Here is a 15,200-nt window from a genome sequence, read left to right as displayed (position 1 = left end):
CTAACTGTAATTTCTTGCTTTCTGTCTCCCTCCCTTTTTGAATTTGCTATTTTCCAATTCAGTGTAACGTTGCCCAAATGTCGGGAATTTTGGAAAATTTAAACAATTATATGCTTTTTCTTTAAGTCTGATACCATCTTTAACATTTTTTAGTTAACCACGGGTGGTGGGCCCTCCCCTTAGAATTTTTCTCGCTCATTGGAATGTATCTTTCTGAAATAGCCCTTTAAACACCTGCCACTGAACTTCTATTGATCTATCCCATAACCTCATTTGCCAGTTCACTCCACTTTCATGCCCTCATAATTGCCCTTTAAGTTTAAAATACTAGTTTTGGACGCACTCGCTTCTCCCTCAAAGTGAATGTAAAATTCAGTCATATTATGATCGCTGCTACCTAGGGGTGCCTTCACTATGAGGTTATCAATTAATCTTACCTCGTTTCTCAATACCAGGTCTAGTATAGCCTGCTCTCTGGTTGGACCAGAATGTGCTGTTCTAAGATACTATCCCGGAAATATTGTATGAATTCCTCATCTATGCTAGTTTTGCCCATCTGATTTTTCCAGTCTATATATAGATTAAAATCCTCCATGATTATTGCTGTATCTTTTTGACAAGCTCCCATTATCTCTTATTTTATACTCTGTACATGTAGTCATAATTAGGGGGCCTGTACACCACTCCCACAAGTGACTTCTTGCCTTTATCATTTCTCATCTCAACCCAAACTGCTTCTACGTCCTGGTTTCCTGAACTTAGATCATCCCTCTCTAATAATGTGCTAATACCATTATTAATTAACAAAACCACCCCTCCATCTTTTCCTAACTTTCTGTCCTTTCTAAATGTCACATGCCCTTCAATATTCAGGTCCCAATCTATGTCATCCTGTAGCCACGTCTCTGTAATGGCTATTAGGTCGTAGTTATTTATTTCTGTTTGCACTATTAGTTCATCTGTTTTGTTTCGAATGCTACTTGTGTTTAGATACAGAGTCTTGCGTTTTGTCCTTTTATTATTATCAGCCGTATCTGCTGATTTACTCTTAAATTTGTACTCTCTGTCCCTTCCTGTCACAGTCTGTTTATCATTTCCCATATTAATACCTTTCTCTCTTGCCTTGTCTCAACTCTTTGGTTTACCACATGTCCCCAAATTTGATCCCTTGCCCCCACTATTTAGCTTAGAAACCCCTCTACTTTCCTAGTTATGCAGCTCGCGAGGACCAGCCCCAGCACAGTTCAGGTGTAGACTGTCCCAACGGTACAGACCCCACTTTCCCCAATATCGGTACCAGTGCCCAACAAACCGGAACCCACTTCTTCTGCACCAGTCTTTGAGCCACACGTTCATTTCTCTCATCTTATTTGTCCTATGCCAATTTGCACGTAGCTGAGGTAATAATCCAGAAATTATTACCTTTGTGGTTCTGCTTCTTAATTTGGTGCTCTTCATACTGACTTTGCAGAGCCTCCTTCGTCGTTGGTATGTCTGCCTATGTCGTTGGTACCCACATGGACCACGACCACTGGATGCACCCCCTCCCACTGCAAGTTACTCTCCAGCCCTGAGCAAATGTCCTGAACCCTTGCACCAGGCAGGCAACATAGACATCTGGATACTTGCTCCTTGTTACAAAGAATAGTGTCAATCCCCCTTACTGTACTGTCCCCTACCACCAGTACATTCTTTTGTGCTCCCCCCACTTGAATGGCTTCCTGTACCACAGTGCCATGGAGTGTCAGCTCATCCACCCTGCAGCCCCAACTCTAATCCAAACAAGCTGAAAGAACCTCAAACCTGTTGGACAATTACAGAGGCTGACGCTCCTGCCCTCTGGATCCCCTTACTTGCCTTAGCTATAGTCACACCCTTCTGTTCCTGACCACCTTCCAAATCATAAGACCCTATCCTAATGGATGTGCTTGCCTCCTGGTACAAAGCGTCCAGGTAGCTTCCCCCTTCCTGATGTGTCGCAGTGTCCGCAGCTCAACCTCCAGCTCAATGACTCTGAGCTGAAGCTCCTCAAGCCGCACACACTTACTGCAAACGTGCTTGCCCTGGATAACACTGGTATCCAGGAGCGCCCACATGCTGCAGCCGTGACATATCATCTGTCCTGTCATACTTATGTTCTTTAATTAATTGTTGTTTTATTTTATTCAATTATTTATTTTCTTTTATATATTTATTAATCTTACCACAACTTCCTTTATTATTTTAAACCTTAAGAGTAGAATAGACCTTTACCACTTACCAGATACTTAGCAAACAGCTAGCTTTTTCCCCTTTAGAAGAACAAGAACCTGTTCTTACAGGGTGAAAGAGTTAGGAAAAGCAAGGGAGTAAAATACTCACCAAGACCAATTACTTATCTGGTTCCCTGTGACGTCACACTTGATTTTCCCCGAATCTGATCGATCCACAGACTGAGACCCACCAGCACCACCTAGCTCTTTTAGCTCTTCTGCTCAGCTCTTAGTCTCAAACCTTCTCGCGCTCTTTTAACTCTCCGGCTCTCCACTCTTTCTCCATTTTTTTTGATTATTTTTGAATTCTGTCAGATTGGTGTCTAGAGCTATTTGTTTTCAGCTCCACAAGGTATGCACTTGTTATAACCAACCGAAGTTTAAATATTGGCCCATTTTGTTTTCAGAAAGCACTAGTTATTATCATCTTGAAGAACTACCTACACCCATAGTTGAAAACACTACATACGGAATTACCAGGAATGTGGAATTCATTGGTGAGGACTTGTCATTTGAAGCCACTGAATACAATGAGGGGAATGCATAGTCACATGCCAGGAAGAACCATCCCTAATCCCTCATGAAGTCTGCTTGGAGATACCTCAGATTTTGAGGTTCTGTCATGAAAATTGAGGACATATTAAACAAAATTCTTTTCTCTTCCTGTTCCCTTACGAAATCAGAGGTGTGTACACCTGCTGAAGTAAGCTCAGATGATATTCATTGGAGTATCTAATCTGGTAACAGTGAGATGTACACTAATTTAGTTTGCCTACGTAACAGACGCAATTGGCAGAACATTGGCTTACATGTAAAATCAACAACCCTGTCCCATGCTATTTCAGGATGGAACTACAGAAGCGTTTTGGGAGAGTCATTACAAGAAAGTTGGATCAGCATCTGTTTCACCAGTAATTGAGGTAGTCCATCACCTTGGAGGGACACCAAGCTGGAGCATGCTTTGATGGATGTGCCCTTCTAAAACCTGCTCTGCTTTTATCTGTTTCCAGAAATAAAAAGTAGCTGTAAAACAGTGATATGCTATTAGTTTGCTTAACACTGTTCAGAATCAGAGATTGGTGGTTCATCACTTGTAGACATTTTGATTTAGATTTCCATAGCTGTTAGCATATAAATCTTTGAAGCCTCAAAAATCTGTGCTAAAATGAAGGGAGATATATATATATGCTGAGTATAAAATGAACCGCAGGTGTGGAGGGTAACCATTTTGAAATGTCATCAGCAACTGATGCAAAGAATGGGTGTGTCTTAAACTCCTGTGCATCTTTGCAGTGCAGCTCATATCACCTGTCTGATCCCTTGTGTCCAGTTATACCTAGAAACATACACAGAAACTAGGAGCAGGAGTAGGCCATTCGGCCCTTCGAGCCTGCTCAGCCATTCATTATGATCATGGCTGATCATCTAACTCAACAGCCTGCTCCAGCTTTCTCCCCATATCCTTTGATCCCTTTCGCCCCAAGAGCTATATCCAACTCCTCCTTGAACACATACAATGTTTTGGCCTCAACTACTTTCTGAGGTAGCGAATTCCACAGGCTCACCACTCTCTGGGTGAAGAAATTTCTCCTCATCCCCTCAGCCCTAAATGGCCCACCCCGTATCCACAGACTATGATCCCTGGTTCTGGACTCCCCCACCATCGGGGACATCGTTCCTGCATCTACCCTGCCTAGTCCTGTTAGAATTTTATAGGTTTCTATGAGACACCCCCTCATTCTTCTGAACTCCAACGAATATAATCCTAACCAACTCAATCTCTCCTCATATGTCAGTCCCGCCATCCCAGGAATCAGCCTGGTAAACCTTTGCTGCACTCCCTCTATAGCAAGAACATCCTTCCTTGGATAAGGAGACCAAAACTGCACACAATCTTCCAGATGTGGTCTCACCGAGGCCCTATACAATTGCAGCAAGACATCCCTGTTCCTGTACTCGAATCCTCTGGCTATGAAGGCCAACATACCATTTGCCTTCTTTACTGCCTGCTGCACCTGCATGCTTACCTTCAGCGCCTGGTGTACGAGGACATCCAGGTCTCGTTTCACATTCCCCTCTCTCAATTTATAGCCATTAAGATAATGATCTGCCTTCCTGTTTTTGCTACCAAAGTGGATAACCTCACATTTATCCACATTATACTGCATCTGCCCACTCAGCTTGTCCAAATCACACTGAAGCATTTCTGCATCCTCCTCACAGCTCACCCTCCCACCCAGCTTTGTGTCATCTGCAGATTTGGAGATATTACATTTAGTTCCCTCATCGTTTATTCCTGCTCTTTGTTTCCTGTCTGCCAACCAGTTTTCTATCCATCTCAATACACTGCCCTCTATCCCATGTGCTTTAATTTTACACGCCAACCTCTTATGTGGGACTTTGTCGAAAGCCTTCTGAAAGTCCAAATAAACCTCTTCCACTGGCTCCTCTCATCAACTCTACTGGTTACATTCTCGAAAAATTCCAGTAGATTTGTCAAACATGATTTCCCTTTCGTAAATCCATGCTGACTCTGTCCGATTCTGCCACTGTTTTCCAAGTGCTCAGCTATTAAATCTTTTACAATGGACTGTAGAATTTTCCCCACTACTGACGTCAGGCTGACTGGTCTATAATTCCCTGTTTTCTCTCTGCCTCCCTTTTTAAATCGTGGGGTTACATTAGCTACCCTCCAACCTGTAGGAACTGTTCCAGAGTCTATAGAATCTCGGAAGATGACCACCAATGCATCCACTATTTCTAGGGCCACTTCCTTAAGTACTCTGGGATGTAGATTATCAGGCCCTGGGGATTTATCGGCCTTCAATCCCATCAATTTCCCCAACACCATTTCCCTACTAATACTGATTTCTTTCAGTTCCTCCCTCTCACTAAACCCTCTGTTCCCCAACATTTCTGATATGTTGTTTGTGTCCTCCTTTGTGAAGACAGAGCCAAAGTATGTATTTAGTTGGTCAGCCATTTCTTTGTTCCTCATTATAAATGCCCCTTTTTCTGACTGTAAGGGACCTACATTTGTCTTCACCAATCTTTTTCTCTTCACATACCTATAGAAACTTTTACAGTCAGTTTTTATGTTCCCTGCAAGCTTACTCTCGTACTCTATTTTCCCCTTTTTAATCAATCCCTTGATTCTCCTTTGCTGAATTCTAAAGTGCTCCCAATCCTCAGGCCTGTTGTTTTTTCTGGCCAATTTGTATGCCTCTTCCTTGGATCTAATACTATCTCTAATTTCCCTTGTAAGCCATGGTTTAGCCACCTTTCCTGTTTTACTTTTGCACCAGACAGGAATAAACAATTGTTGCAGTTCACCCATGCGCTCTTTGAATGTTTGCCATTGCCTATCCACCGTCATCCCTTTAAGTAACGTTCCCCAATCCATCATAGCCAACTCGCATCTCATACCATCGTAGTTTCCTTTATTAAGGTTCAGGACCTGAGTCTCAGAATCAACTATGTCACTCTCCATCTTGATGAAGAATTTTATATTATGGTCGCTCATCCCCAAGGGGCCTCACACAACTAGATCGGCAATTATTCCTTTCTCATTACACAATACCCAGTCTTGCATGGCCTGCTCTCTAATTGCTTCCTCAACGTCTTGGTCCAGAAAAACATCCCGTATACACTCCAGGAATTCCTCCTCTATGGTATTGCTCCTAATTTGATTTGCCCAATCTATAGGCAGATTAAAGTCACCCATAATTACAGATGTTCCTTTATTGCATACGACTCTAATTTCCTGTTTAATGCCATTCCCAACATCACCACAACAGTTTGGGGGTTTATATACAACCCCCACTAACGTTTTTTGCCCCTTAGCTTTTCTCAGCTCAGGTACAAGGGAAGCAAATCAGCGGAGGCATTGGTGCAGTACAGAAAGTGCAGGGTGAAGCTTAAGAAAGCAATTAGGAGAGCAAAGAGGGGATATGAGAAAGTTCTGGCTGCTAAAAGTAGGGAAAAACCCAAGATATTCTTTCAGTATATCAATGGGAAGAGGATAACCATGGAAAGAGTAGGGCCCATCAGGGACCAAGGGGGCAATCTATGGGTGGAGCCAGAGGACATTGCTAGAGTGTTGAATGAATACTTCACATCCGTCTTCACCCAAGGGAATGAGGATGAAGGTATTGAACTCGGGGAGAGAGACTGCGAGGTTCTTAAGCAAATTGATATAGGGAGTGACAAGATATTGGAGGTGTTGGCATGCTTAAAGGTGGACAAATATCCAGGTGTGGATGACTTGAGTCCCAGACTGCTGAGGGAGGCAAGGGAGGAGATCGCAGGGGCTCTGACCCAAATTTTTAATTCCTCTCTGGCCACAGGGGAGGTGCCAGAGGACTGGAAAACAGCTAATGTGGTTCCGCTATTTAAGAAGGGTTGTAGAGATAAGCCAGGGAACTACAGGCCAGTGAGTCTCATGTCAGTGGTAGGGAAACTATTGGAGAAAATTCTGAAGGAGAGAATCTATCTCCACTTGGTTTGATCAGAGATAGTCAGCATTGCTTTGTCAGAGGGAGGTCATGTCTAACAAATTTGATTGAATTTTTTGAGGAGGTGACCAGGTGTGTAGATGGGGGTAGTGCTGTTGGATGTATTTTATGTGGATTTTAGCAAAGTCTTTGACAAGTTCTCACATGGGAGACTTATAAAGAAGGCAAATGCACATGGGATACAGGGTAATTTGATAAGGTGGATTCAAAATTGGCTTAGTTGTAAGAGACAGAGGGTGATGACGGAAGGATGCTTTAGTGACTGGAAGCCAGTGGCATACCACGGATCTGTGCTGGGTCCCCTATTATTTGTCATTTATATAAACAACATAGGTGACTATGTGGGGGTAGGATTAGTAAGTTTGCAGATGACACAAAGATTGGCCGGATGGTTAACAGTGAGGTTGAGTGTCCTGGGCTGCAGGAAGATATAGATGGGTTGGTCAAATGGGCAGATAATAGGCAGATGGAATTTATCCCTGAAAAGTGTGAGGTGATGCACTTTGGAAGGAGTAATTTGACGAGGAAATATTCAATGAACAGCATGACACTCAGAAGTTCTGAGCAACAAAGGGACCTTGGCGTGTGTGTCCATAGATCTCTGAAGGCGGAGGGGCATGTTAGTAGGGTGGTGAAAAAGGCATATGGGACACTTGCCTTTATCAACCGAGTCATAGATTACAAGAGTAGGGAGGTCATGTTGAAGCTGTATAGAACCTTGGTGAGGCCACAGCTGGAGTACTGTGTGCAGTTCTGGTCACCACATTATAGGAAGGATGTGATTGCACTGGAGGGGGTGCAGAGGAGATTCACCAGGATGTTGCCTGGGATGAAACATTTAAGTTATGAAGAGAGGTTGGATAGACTTGGGTTGTTTTCATTGGAGCAGAGAAGACTGAGGGGGTGAGCTGATCGAGGTGTACAAGATTAAGAGGGGCATGGACAGGGTGGATAGGGAACAGCTGTTCCCCTTAGTTGAAGGGTCAGTCACAAGGGGACATAAGTTGAAGGTGAGGGGCAGGAGGTTTAGGGGGGATGTGAGGAAAAACTGTTTTACCCAGAGGGTGGTGACAGTCTGGAATGCACTGCCTGGGAGGGTGGTGGAGGCAGGTTGCCTCACATCCTTTAAAAAGTACCTGGATGAGCTCTTGGCATGTCATAACATTCAAGGCTATGGGCCAAGTGCTGGTAAATGTGATTAGGTAGGTAGGTCAGGTGTTTCTGAAGTGTCGGTGCAGACTCGATGGGCCAAAGGGCCTCTTCTGCACTGTGATTCTGTGATACCCATACAGATTCCAGATCGTCGGTGCTAATATCTTTCCTCACTATTGCGTTAATTTCCTCTTCAACCAGCAATGCAACTCCACAGCCTTTTCCTTTTTGTCTGTCCTTCCCAAATACTGAATACCCCTGGATGCTCAGTTCCCATCCCTGGTCACCCTGCAGCCATGTCTCCATAATCCCGACAATATCACAGCTGTTTACATTTATTTGCGCAGTTAATTCATCCACTTTATTGCGAATGCTCCTCCCGTTAAGGCACAAAGCTTGTCTTTTTAACATACATGTCTCATTCCCACTATTTTTCACTGAAGCCCTGTTTGATTCTTGCCCTTGATTTCTCTACCTATCACTTTTCTTATTCCCCTTTTTGTCTTTTGTTCTTGTCCTTGATTCCCCTTCCTCTGACTGATTGCATGGGTTCCCACCCCCCTGTCATTTTAATTTAAACCCTCCCCTACCATTCTAGCAAATATTCCCCCCAGGACATCAGTTCCGGACCTGCCCAAGTGTAACCCGTCCAGTTTGTACTGGTCCCACCTCCCCCAGAACCGGTCCCAATGTCTCAGGAATCTGAAACCCTCCCCCTCACACCATCTGTTCAGCCACGTATTCATCCGATCTATCCCGCTATTTCTACTTCGACTAGCACGTTGCACTGGTAGTAATCTTGAGATCACTACCTTTGAGGTCCTACTTTTCAATTTACTTCCTAACTCCCTATATTTTGCTTTTAGGACCTCACCCCTTTTTTTACTTATGTCGTTTGTACCAATGTGTACCACGACCACTGGCTGTTCACCCTCCCCCTTCAGAATGTCCTGTAGCCGCTTTGAGACATCCTTGACCCGAGCACCAGGGGGGCAACATACCATCCTGGAGTCTTGATTGTGGCCACAGAAACGCCTATCTATCCCCCTTACAATTGAATCCCCTATAACTATTGCATTCTCACACTTATTACTCCTCCCCTGTGCAGCAGACCCAATCGTGGCGCAACAAATTTGGCTGTTGCTGCTTTCTCCTGAGAGGCCATTCCCCTCAACAGTATCCAAAGAGGTAAATCTGTTTTGCAGGGGAATAGCCACAGGAGATTCCTGCACTGCCTGCCTAGTCCTCTTGCTCTGCCTGGTGGTCACCCATTCCCTTCCTGCTTGTGGACTCTTAGCCTGCGGTGTGACCACTGTTCTATACGTGCTATCCACGATATTCTCCGCCTCGCGGATGCTCCACAGTGTACCCAGCTGCTGCTCCAGCTCCGAAACCTGGGCTTCCAGGAGCTGCAGCTGGAGACACTTCCCGCACACATGCTGGCCCTGGGCGCTGGAAATGTGGGCGGTTCCCACATAGAGCAGGAGGAGCACACCATGGCTTTGAGCACTCCTGCCATGACTTACTCCTTTAAATTAAATTAAACCCTTTAGAAGATTCTTAATATCAAATAATATCAATTAATCTAGGGCCCTTCTTCTCTGCTCCTCGTTGTTACAGAATATAACCCTTAGAAACGATGAACCACAAAATAAGACCTTAAAAACTATAAGTGATAAAAGTAGTAAATACTTACCCAACCGTACTCACGGTACTCAAAGGGTCACCTCGGTCCCTCCTCACCGAACTCCATCAGTCACCTCTGCTCTCCCAGCTCCTTATAAGGTACCGATAAGTATAACATGTATTTGTGGGGTGAAAAGTTGAGGTGGACTATTAGTGCGGGTATAGCATGTTGTGGATAAAAGGGAGGGGTCGACTTATCATCTGAGTATATGCAAAAACATGATTTTTGGGGCCAGAAAAATTGGGTCAGCTGATGTCATTTATGATATATTCATAAATAATAATGTAAGCCTCGCGGCTTACATTGCACCTGATAATCATTAAGTGTTGCTTACAGCTGAACAAATTCCCTCAATATACAGGCAATAAATAGTTTATTTCTGAATATTTTATTTACTGATACTAACTGAAAAGTTGCGACAATAAAATAACATTTATTTGTTTTTAGTGTTTTGTTTTCTCTTCAGAGCAAAGCTTCAAACTCAGTTCATGTGGTAATGGCAACCTTTAGAATGCTTAGTTGCTTACTTTGAATGAAGCAATTCAGCCTGATTGGATTATAACCCACCCCTCCTTCACCAAGAGTCCTGGACAGTATATATTATTTATGCAGTGGGTATCAAGCATGGTGGAGAGGTGTTAACCGTGGAATTATTCTTTTGATGTAAATGATCCACAGTGTATCTATTCATTAAATGTGGATTCAGATTGTGCTGTGCCATAATACAATGTACAATGGCTTAATAGTAATAAAGCAGTGTTTAAAAAATGTTTTGGCATTTCTGCTATTGATACGGGATGTCTTTGCATGCATCAGTACAGCAGGGTTACATGTTGTTATTGTATCATTTGTAAACTATGTGGTGAAATTTAATTGAATCCATCCAGTAATTTTTCAGTAGTTCTTAAGTGAGAATCAGGTTGAGAAGGAAGGTGAAGAGGAAAATAAGACTGACAAGGAAAGAATATGAGAATAGAATGTTGGCTAACATAAAAGCAAACCCAAAAATCTTATACCAGCTTGTAAATAGTAAGAGATAAGTATGGGGTGGAGTGGTTCCTATTTGGGACAAAGAGGGTGATAAATGCTTGGAGGCGCAGGACTTTAATGAGTACTTTATATTGGTGTTTACTTAAGGAGAAGGAATCTGACAAAATGTCAGTAGAAGTGGAGATAGAAGCAATGGGAGGGGTGAGAAATGAGATGGAAAGGCTACCTATGCTTAGGGTAGAAAAGTCACCTAGTCCCGAATGGTTTGCTGAGGAAGTGGGGTTGGAGATAATGGAAGGGCCTGCCATAATCTTTCAATCTTCTCTAGATAATTGAGGATTGGAAGGTGGAAAAGGTTGAACCCTTATTCAAGAAAGGATGTAAGGACAGTCCAAGCAACTTTATGCCAGTTAGTTTAATACCGATAAAGTTTTAGAAACGATAATCAGGGGAAAAAATCAACAGGTACCTGGAGAGGTTTGAGGTAATTGGGGATAGCCAGCGCAGATTTGTAAAAGGCAGATAATGCTTAACTAATTTATTTTTGATGAAGCATCAGAGAAAGTTGAAGCAAATGCGGCGGATGTTGTCTATATGAACAACACAGAAAAATCTGGTTAATAAAACTGAGGCTCGTGGAATATCAGAGTCAGTGTCCAACCACATAAAAAACAAAATAGCTCAAGGACAGAAAGTAGTGAGTCGTGGTAAATGGTTATTTTTCAGACTGGAGGGTGGTAGGCAGTGGTGTTCCCCAAGGTACGGTGCCAGCACCACTTCTTTTTTTGCTATATATGTAAATTATTTGGATCTTGGAATACAGAGTAGAATTTCAAATTTTGCTGCTGATGTCAAACTTGGAGGAGTGGCAAACAGTGAGAATGATCCTGAATTGCCTGTAACATAGGTTTGCATAATGGGCAGGGAAGTGGCAGATGGAATTTAATATAGAGAAGTGTGAGGTGGTGCATTTTGGCAGAGGAATAGGGAGCGACAATATAGGCTTAATGGCACAGTTCTAAGGGGTGTGCAAAAGCAAAGAGGCCTTCATCGATCTTTGAAGGTGGAAGGATATATTGAGAGAGTGGTTAGCAAAGCATAGGGAGTCTTGGGCTTCATAAATAGAGGCAATAAGTACAAAAGCAGGGAGGTAATGCTGAACCTTTGTAAAACTCTGGTTAGGGTTCAATTGGAGTATTGCATTCAGGAAAGATATGAGGATCCTTGACAGGGTGCAGAGATTTACAAGAATAGTTCCAAGAATAGGGGATTTTAGTTACAAAGGTTAGGTTGGAAAGGCTGGGCTGTTCTCCTTGGAGCAAAGGAGATTGTGGGGAGATTTCATAGAAGTCTACAAGATTAATTCAGATTTGGATAAGATAGACAAGGAAAAGCTTTTCTCATTAGCTGACATTACAAGGACTGGGAACACGGATTTAAGGTTTTGGGCGAGTTACGCAGGGGGAATGTGAGGAAGAACATTTTTACACAATAAGTAGTGGTAACCTGGAACTCGCTGCCCACGAGGGTGGTAGAAGTGGAAGCGATCAATGATTTCGAAAGGAAATTGGATGGGCACTTGAGGAAAGTAAACCTGCAGGACTAGGGGGATTGAGCTATGGAGTGGGACTGACTGGATTAGTCTGCGGGGAATCAGTATGGACTCGATGGCTGCCTCTGCTCTTTATGACTCTATAATTGCCTTAATCGTGACTTGTTACTTCTGTTAAATCCATGCCATAAAATGTAAATTTTTGACAGATCAGACCGCTTTCATGTAAGGCACATTTTGTGGATTAAGATGATGCCTGCAATTTCTTTTTTTTCTGAAATTTAATTTAGGGCATTACATAAGGTGCCAGCTATCACTTTCAGACTGATAACATGTTGTGTTGGAAGATACTTTAGCAAGAAATGAATAACTCTGCAATTTTTCTATTTTAGTAAATGGGACATTGTACTCTGTAAGTACTGTGGCTCCAGCGGGACTCATCTGGCCTGTTCATTGTTGGCAAGCTGCATGGAAAATTGGGAGTGCCCTGAGTGTAGAGATATTGTGTACAAATCAGGTAACTATTTTGGTAAATGTGGCATTCCTATTTTTAAATGTTTATTTGAAGAGTACAACAATATATATTAGAGGTCAGGATCTTGTTCAAGTTAGTTCTAGTTTAGTAACTAGTTAGTAGTTGTTGCATTTTTTACAATTTTGAATATATGCACTGATGCTGAGTTGAGGTCCATACACTTTATCTTGAATTCTTATTAAATGCTATCTCAAAATCCAAGTCAGTTCTATTCAGTAGATAGCCCCCATGATCCTCATAGAATTTTAATAGACTAAGTGTAACACATACCTCTGAAAATATGTTATGTAAAATTTGCAGCACAGAAACGGCCATTTGGCTTAACAGGTCTGTCAGTGTTTTATGCTCCACACAAGCCTCCTCCCACCTTACTTCATTTCACCCCGTTGCAGTATCCTTCTATTCCTTTCTCCCTCATGTACTTGTCTAGCTTCCCTTTAAATGTATTAATGGTATTCTCCTGAACCACTGCACCTGGTAGTGAATGCCACATTCTCACCACTAAGGAAAGATGTTTCTCGAATCCCTTATTCAATTTATTAGTGACTATCTTATATTTACGGTCCACAGTTGTGGACTACCCCATAAGTGGAAACGTTGAGCAGAATTTTATGGGCCGTAAAATGCAGGGGGCCGTTCAAAAGTCCATTGACCATGGCGGGACTGGAAAACGCCACCGGCAGGAGGGGCCAGAAAATTTCGCCCATTGTTTGCTACCCACCATTTCTGGTCTTTGCTCATTCAATGCAATGCTGTTATGTACTTTCCCAAATTGGACGGAGAAACCCAAAATTTTAAATTCCTATCTTGCGCCCTTTCTGTTAAATAACAATTACATTTGATGTCCTCTAGTCTTTGCATGCAGTCCCGTTGTTTGTTGACCTAACAACGGCTAGCAAAACTTCACCAATTTGCTTGAAGATTCTAGGATCTACTGAATCCGGTGCAGGTTCTCCCTCTAAGCATTAAATTTGTGCACTTTGCTTGTGGCATGATTTGTCAACTTACATGCATGATGTAGCTTCTTGGAGGCTAATACAGTTTAAAGCAACTGGGCCATGGTAAACTGTTAGTTTAAGTGCTGCTCCAAGGAAATCTTGATTTGAAAATTCTGCCATTTGTTCCCATTAATCAATTTGTGGAGCAGTTTTTTGATTGGCTTTTTCTTCTGTAATGTCAAAATGTTGGTCACATCCTTGTAAAGTGTACTTGATATATTTCTGATCACTATTTTGAAACAAACCACTACTGCTGGCCATCAAATGTTCTACTTATTAAATTAAGTCAAACAACATTCAAGCCAGTTACTAAGAACAATTCAGACATTTGACCACATTGTTACTTTTATATTTATAACCGAGGAGCGATGAGGGCACTTCAGAGAGTAGTTAACAGTCAATCATATTGGTGTGGAACTAGAATCACATAAGCCAAACTGGGTAAGGATGGGAAGTTTCCTTCCCTAAAGAAAATTATTGAACCAGTTGGCATTACACCAATCTGACTGCTTCATTGGCATTTTTTCCTGATGCCATCTTTTTATTTCCAGACACTTTAACCTAAATTTAAATTCTTAAACTGCCATGATAACAAAACTCTCACTCCCTGGATTATTGTCCAAACCTCTAGATTATTAGTTCAGTAACATAACCTACACTACAACACTACCATCTCCAACTTCTTCTCATATAGCGTTCAAAACTAATTTCTTGAAGTAAGTACATCTGGATTAAAGCTGGTGAATGTGAATTAAAATTTGTGATTGTGGTCACTTTGTAACTTTTCAGTCAATTTCTACCTTGTAGATAGCTTCTAACTACCAAAATTGTGTCGGCATTGGCATGATAAAACTGTGAATGGTCCTTTAGTTTGGTGTCAACTCCCTAATAACTTGGAAACACTATTAAATCCTCCTTTTTGGTGTTTATTCTATGATTAACTTTTTTGGTATTCAGCAAAGCCCGTCTCGGCTCCGGCTCCAGCCGCCTTACACCCTGGCTCCAACCGCCTTGCACCCTACCCTGGCTACTTTCCCCTGTTTTCCCTGCTTTCCATTGGCTCCAGCCGCATTTTCCTGGCTCTCAGTGCTCCCCTCAGTGGGCACCTGCGTTCTGTGTGTGTGTGTGGGAGGGGTGGGTGTGTGTGTGTCTCTGTTTGGGAGGGGTGTGTATGTGCGTGTGTAAGGAGTGGGTGTGTGTGTGTGTGTGTGTGTGTGTGAGGGGTGTATTTGTGTGGGAGGGCAGTGTGTGTGTGGAAGGGCCAGTGTGTGTGTGTGTGTGTGTGTGTGTGTGTGTGTGTGTGTGAGGGCAGTGTGCGTGTGTGTGGGAGGGCAGTGTGCGTGTGTGTGGGAGGGCAGTGTGCGTGTGTGTGGGAGGGCAGTGTGTGTGTGTGTGGGAGGGCCAGTGTGCGTGTGTGTGGGAGGGCCAGTGTGCGTGTGTGTGGGAGGGCAGTGTGCGTGTGTGTGGGAGGGCAGTGTGCGTGTGTGTGGGAGGGCAGTGTGCATGTGTGTGGGAGGGCC

General features: G+C 42.9%; 1 protein-coding gene across 5 annotated transcripts in view; it reads left to right on the top strand.

Annotated features, from left to right (window-relative positions):
* The window catches only part of g2e3 (G2/M-phase specific E3 ubiquitin protein ligase), a 182,142-nt gene that overhangs the window by 87,747 nt on the left and 79,195 nt on the right, over positions 1–15,200 (top strand). For all 5 annotated transcript variants that reach the window (XM_078562866.1, XM_078562865.1, XM_078562869.1 and 2 more), the window contains one exon: positions 12,540–12,664. In XM_078562866.1, the coding sequence (XP_078418992.1) occupies positions 12,540–12,664 (125 nt within the window). The remainder of the gene's footprint in view (positions 1–12,539; positions 12,665–15,200) is intronic.

This window comes from Cetorhinus maximus, chromosome 18 (assembly GCF_964194155.1).
Source record: "Cetorhinus maximus chromosome 18, sCetMax3.hap1.1, whole genome shotgun sequence".
Taxonomy (NCBI): domain Eukaryota; kingdom Metazoa; phylum Chordata; class Chondrichthyes; order Lamniformes; family Cetorhinidae; genus Cetorhinus; species Cetorhinus maximus.
Note: the sequence above shows the minus strand (reverse complement) of the source record. Positions and strands in the feature narration are given on the sequence as shown.